The sequence below is a fragment of the Syngnathoides biaculeatus genome, chromosome 12 (genome assembly GCF_019802595.1).
Source record: "Syngnathoides biaculeatus isolate LvHL_M chromosome 12, ASM1980259v1, whole genome shotgun sequence".
Lineage (NCBI taxonomy): Eukaryota > Metazoa > Chordata > Actinopteri > Syngnathiformes > Syngnathidae > Syngnathoides > Syngnathoides biaculeatus.
Genome location: NC_084651.1, coordinates 7277082 through 7283602, shown reverse-complemented (window position 1 = coordinate 7283602; position 6521 = coordinate 7277082). Strand labels below are relative to the sequence as shown.

General features: G+C 45.7%; 1 protein-coding gene across 1 annotated transcript; it reads left to right on the top strand.

The window, feature by feature from the left end:
- Positions 1–354: 354 nt before the first annotated feature.
- Positions 355–3056, top strand: LOC133509845 (G-protein coupled receptor 26-like). Its single transcript, XM_061837252.1, has 2 exons — positions 355–1055; positions 2939–3056. The coding sequence occupies exons 1-2, from the start codon at positions 373–375 to the stop codon at positions 3054–3056; spliced, it is 801 nt and encodes a 266-aa protein (XP_061693236.1). The 5' UTR covers positions 355–372.
- Positions 3057–6521: the final 3465 nt, after the last annotated feature.

Sequence of the window (6521 nt, the reverse complement as noted above, 5' to 3'; positions counted from 1 at the left end):
CCCAAGTGAGGCAAATGGGTCTATTTTTAAACACGGAGGGATGACACACTCGCTCGCTCGCGCACTCACTCACTCACTCACTCACAGAAAGACGAGCTTGGAGTACTTTTTATTTATTTATTTATTATTTATTTATTTATTCTTCTGAGGATGCTTTTCGTGTCGATGCGTATTTGCGCATGAGCCAGCCGGATCCAGTTAAACCTCGGGGAAATTTTATTGTTGTTATTATTTGGAAGAAGAAAAAAAACATTCCCGGGAGTTCAGTGAGTGCCGTATTGCGTCTATGGGAACCCTCGGCAAGGTTTGGACGACTATGGGCGCGTTTAAGGAAAGAGCGGTTGCGTAAGGAGGCGGCAGCAGCAAGCAAGCATGCTGGCGGTGGACGTCGCGTGCGCCGCGTTGCTGCTGGCGATCATCGCGGTGTCGCTGCTGTCCAACCTCCTGGTGCTGATCTGCTTCGTGCACAACCCGGAGATCCGCAAACAAGCCCCCGCTCTCTTCATCCTCAACCTGACCTTCTGCAACCTGTTGCAGAGCGTCTCCAACATGCCCCTCACCCTGGCGGGGCTCCTCACATCGGGCCAACAGCAGCGCGGGGGCGGCGGAGGGGGTCTCTGCCAGACGGCGGGCTTCCTGGACACCTTCCTCACCACCAACTCCATGCTGACCATGGCGGCCCTCAGCATCGACCGGTGGGTGGCGGTGGTCTTCCCGCTGAGCTACCACTCCAGGGTACGGCACCGGGACGCGGTGGCGGCGCTGGGCTACACCTGGGCGCACTCGCTGTGCTTCTCCGCCGCCGCCTCCGGCCGCTCCTGGGTGGGCTACCACCACCTGTACGCCTCGTGCACAGTGCGCTGCGCCAAGGCCAAGGGGGGCGGGCTGCACTTCGCGGTCTTCACGTTGGTTCTGCACGGTCTCAGCTTCCTGCTGGCCCTGGTGGCCATGTGCGTGACCTACTTGAAAGTGCTCCGGGTGGCCAGGTTCCACTGCAAGCGCATCGACGTGATCACCATGCAGACGCTGCTGCTGCTGGTGGACATCCACCCCAGGTAAAGAACACTTCAAACGGGTCAACCCACCGAGAAGTCGATGATCAGATTCATCGACTAATTGTTTGGAGATATTGTTCAATTAAAAACTACCTTCTCAACACTAACGTCTGTACTCCTCCGTGAATGCAGACTTTACAAATCCATTTCAAATCAACACATTTGCTTTTACTATGGAAAACAATGCTCAACATTATTCTGACACGTTACAAGCCAAACCATAACTGAATCAATATAAATTTATGTTTGTTCATTTTCTGCACTGTCAGTTTAAAATGATGTCCTGTGTTTGTAATAAAGGTTGTTTTTAAAAAAAAAAAAAAAAAGTTATTTTAACAGATTTAGCTATAAAACAATCCTGTAATCGATGATTAAAATAACCCTCAGCTGCCATCCGACCAAGCTTGGAACTAACTTGTCCCGTGCTGGCTTTGAGATGTGAGTCCAATTTGTTCCGTGACCATGCTCGTAACTCAAAGCACTCACATCACCTCTCCGTTGAAATGAACGAAAATGGCATTAATTTCTTCCAGCTCTTTCCCTCCCCCCTCAAAAAAAAGAACAAAATGATTGAAATGTTTTTAAACAGCAAAATAGCACTCCATAACGTTGCATTTTATAAAAACAAAGAGTAATAACATACGTAATTGAAAGAATGTAAAGAATTAAACAGGTTGTGCATGAGTCAACGAGGATGTCACGTTCAAGGATGTTTTTGAGAGTGGCACTGGGGTCGAGGTTCAAGGGTGAAATACTATCCATCCATCCATCCATCCATTTTATTTGCCGCCTATCCTCACGAGGGTCGGTTCAAAATGATTTGCATACCAATGGACTCTGATATGAGATCACGCCACAATGTTGTGTGTCATATTTACATTCCCATGAGATAAACCGCTTACTGTTATGTCTGCCCTATTCTGTCTTATTTCTCTGTTCTTACTTCCATCCATCCATTTTCTTTGCCGCTTATCCTCACGAGAGTCGTGGGGAGTGCTGGAGCCTATCTCAGCTGTCAACGGGCAAGAGGTGGGGTACACCCTGATCTGGCTGCCAGCCAATTACAGGGCACATCGAGACAAACAGCTGAACTCACAATCACACCTAGGGGCAATTTAGAGTGTCCAATTAATGTTGCATGTTTTGGGGATGTGGGAGGAAACCGGAAAGCCCGGAGACAACCCACGCAGGCATGGAGACAACATGCAAACTCCACACAGCCGGGGCTGGGATCGAACCCGAGTCCTCAGAACTGTGAGGCCAACGCTTTACCAGCTGATCCACCGTGCCGCCGGGTGAAATACTAAACAAATGAAAATTTGAAATGGAAAATGATGAGGACAAAAGGTGGTTGCGAACAAAGATTATTTGGAGGTACTATAATATATTGAGGCGAACAAAACCACAGAGGAAGAATTCTAACCTAGACCAGGCAAAAATACCGAATATAAAAATAATATAGCTGAATCGAACCTGCACAAGGAAGAACAACAGAAGACAGATGATAAACACAGCAGTACTTCCTGGGAATACCAGACAGAAAGCAAGTTTTCAGTACCACGTAGCGACAATGCTGACGATCAATAAGTCAAGCAAGCATCCTTCTGCTAAAACTGTTCTTAAATACAAAACAACAGGTGCAGCAAGGAATCCAAATAAATGCAAAAATATGAACAACAGACAGGAAAACAAGAAGACTGTGTAATGTTGACTTACAAAATATGAAATGTACTTTTGAGAAGCATGTTTTGTCAATTTTTGACGAACACTTTGATTTGTGTCATGGTTATTAATTTGTACCCTCTTGTAACCCGATGTCGCCAGGTCGTTCAATTTCCCAGCATCCTTGACTTCCTCCCGTGATTTTTCCTTTCCCTCCGCAGCGTCCGCCAGAAGTGCCTGGACGAGCAGAAGCAAAGGAGGCAGCGCTCCAGCAAGAAGATCAGCACCTTCATCGGCACCTTTGTGGTGTGCTTCACCCCGTACGTCATCACCAGGTGAGCGGCACTCCTGAGGGCGGCTTTGTCGAAATTGCTTTAAGGAAGAAGTTCATTCATCGGAGCGACATAAAGATTGGAAGGTTTACTCGAGACGCTTTGCATGACATTTGACTCAATACTCGAAAGGTTTTGAATTGACATTTCAAAATATTGATTTGCTGTTCTTCCTTGTGGTGGCTTCATAGTTCTGAGGACCGGGGTTCAAATCCCAGGCAATACCAGTTGCAGAGTTTGTATGTTCTCCCCCTACCCGTGTGAATTTTCTCCGGGCACTCCGCTTTCCTCCCACATCCCATAATTGGAGACTTTAAATTGCCCCTAGATGAGATTATGAGCGTGATTTGTTGTTTGTTTCTATTTGCCCTGCGATTGGCTGCCAACCAGTTCAGGGTTTACCCTGCCTCCTGCCCGGTGACAGCTGGAATTGGCTCTCGCACTCCCGCGACCTTTGTGAGGATAAGCGTCTCAGAAGAGGGATGGATGTCTTATTACTAGTTTTAAAAGATAATTTGGGTCAAAAATGCTCAGGATGCACTGCTTTTAAAATGATTAAATATTAACAGATAAAAATATCTCACAAAGACAACGATTTCCAATCCACTTGCCTTTTGCAGTCAATCAGCATACTCCATTGATTTCAAACCTACCAGTTCATGCCAAAGACTCATTTAGACAGGTATTATGCATTAAAAAAAGAGAAAAATGTATTTTGCTGTCACTGGGACTAAAATACCAAATCATTGATGCAAAATGCCATAGGTGGGCAACCGGTAATTAGCATAAACGTTACGGCAATTGTAAACCTTCAACAACCGCCCCTTTAACACACATGGAGCAGTACAAAAATAGCATACAATAATACTCAAGGAGCTTTTATTGCAGTTTAGTAGGGGACCTTCTCTTTCTCTTGATGTTAATTATGCTGCAGAGGCATCCATCTGAGCCCAGTGCGACCCAATTTGTTGCGGCACAAGATTGTCCATTAATCAAATTTCTTTGCTGCGTATCCTCACAAGGGCCGTGGGGAGTGCTGGAGCCTATCCCAGCTGTCAACGGGTAGAAGGCAGGGTACATCCTGAAATGGTTGCCAGCCAATCGCAGGGCACACAGAGACAAACAACAGTTGCACTCACAATCACACCGTGGGGCAATTTGGAGTGGGATTTGGTGTGACTGTCATCACCAGAATTCCCAACGATCGATTAATCGATGATGACACCGATCCCTCCTTAGAATTCAAACAGATCTCAAATTGGACTTGGATTGGATCTGCGGCGCTCTCCTTCTTATTGCGCTGATACTTGATCCCCGTCACGGCGACAATAAGATTTCACTCCCGTCGTCCATCGATCCCGTCGGTACGCTTAATCCTCGTCGGCGAGATGAGATTCGGCCGACGAGGACGGAGGAAGCGGACGAGTCAGCGCCGCTATCGCTGGCCCTCATTAGTATTTGGCCGCGCGCATTAGTGCCGACGACCTGTCACAGGCTGTTAGATTGGGTGGGGTGGAAATGGGCATTTGGCAGAGTGGAGGAGATCAGCGTAATTAAGAGGACAGATTAGCCAGAAAACAATGCGCTCGCTTGTTCCTCTCACTCCGACACAATCGGACGCATTAGGACACCGGCGGCTTGACATTTGCAGACATTGTCATGACATTTCAAGGGAATGCTCGCCACGGGGAAACGCATTTGAGTCTTGCACTCTAAATGCCCCCGTTTAGTTGTGAGAAAGCATTCAAGTAAAAAAAAAAAAAAAAGAATTATTCACTGTAATTTACAGGTAGACGCCTACTTGATATTACTTGATCATATATTGTTCTGATGAATTTTGATTTTGACACCTGGAATCTGAACTATCCATACCCCCCACGACCACCACCGCATTGTTCCAAGTACTCAAAAGAGGTATTATATGTACAGTGGTGCCTTGATATACAGGTGACCTAACTTGCAAGGATTTTGGAAATACGAGGTATTATTTGGAAGATTTTTTTTGCTTTGACTTCCAAGTCTTTTTTACCCCCCCCCACCCCCCAGTCCCATTCTCCTCATTCCATTTCACTTTTCTCTTGTAACCATTGGAGGTGCTCCGTCTCAGCGAATGGCAATAACCTATGGGGTCCCGCAAGGGTCAGTTCTTGGACCTCTCCTGTTCAGCCTGTATATGCTACCCTTGGGTCAAATTCTTCAAAACTTTAATTTTGACTACCGTAGCTGTGTGTCTCCAGATAACTACAGTTCAGTTGAGGTATTGTGCCACTGGCTAAATCAGATAAATAACTGGATAAGTCAAAATTTTCTCCAACTGAAAGGCAACAAAACTATTGTTTTTGACAATAAAGAAAAGAGAATTGCTGTTCTTAAACACCTGGACTCTCTATCTTTAAAAACCAAAGACCAAGTCCGAAACCTTGGTTTTCTGATTGATTCCGACCTGATTTTCTACAATCACATCAAATCGATCACAAAAACTGCCTTCTACCATCTGAAGAACATATCTAGAGTGAAGTCTTGGATGTGTAAACCAGACCAGGAAAACCTCATCCATGCTTTTATGTCAAGTAGACTTGACTACTGTAATGGTCTTCTGAATGGACTTCCCAAAAAGAGTATTAAACACCTGCAGCTCGGTCAGAGCATGTAACTCCAATCCTAAAGTCCTTGCGCTGGCTTCCAGTCAGCTTCAGAATAGATTTTAAAGTTCTATTACTGGTCTATAAAGAACTAAATGATTTAGGTCCTGAATACATGAAAGAAATGCTGACGGGATACAAACTCAGCAGACCTCTGAGATCGACCGATTCAGGTCCAATAATGGAGGGCAGAGTCCAAAGCAAACATTATGAAGCAGCACTTGGCTATTATGCAGCACACAAATGGAATAAGTTGCCAATAGAGGGTGAGCTCAGCCCCAAGTGTGAATGTTTTTAAATCCAGGTTGAAAACTCTTCTTTTTTCTCATGCTTTTGAGAATATATCCACTTTTTGATCATATTACTTGCATTATATGCGGTTTTAATTGTCTTTTTTCTATATATTTTGTTTGTCATTTTTATTGTTTTCATCCCGTTTTAAATGTGTTTTCGCTTTGCTTTCAAATGCATTTAATCATGTATAGCACGGTATACCTCGTGTATGAAATGCGCTATACAAATAAATTTGCTCTTGCTTTTCTCTATTCGAGGTAGAATTGTGGAGCTATTCTCCCCGGAACACATCAACGCTCACTGGGCGGTGCTATCCAAATGTTTGGTGTACGGCAAAGCGGCCAGCGACCCCTTTGTGTACTCGCTGCTCCGCCACCAGTACAGGAAAACCTGCGGACGCCTGGCCCGCAAGATCTTCGGCAGGAGCCGGCGGGATTCCTTCTCCCCAGCTTTGAAAACCAACGCCAGGAGGGACCAGGACGCCCAACGCGCTGCCAACGCTACTTGCGATCATATCCAAGCCCCCGGCAGCAAGC

What these genes read in the sequence shown, in the direction of transcription:
- LOC133509845 (XM_061837252.1), top strand. Translation starts at nt 373, where the DNA reads ATGCTGGCGGTGGACGTCGCGTGCGCCGCGTTGCTGCTGGCGATCATC. An exon ending in CTGGTGGACATCCACCCCAG is followed by an intron (nt 1,056 to 2,938) that starts GTAAAGAACACT and finishes TTCCCTCCGCAG; the next exon opens with CGTCCGCCAGAAGTGCCTGG.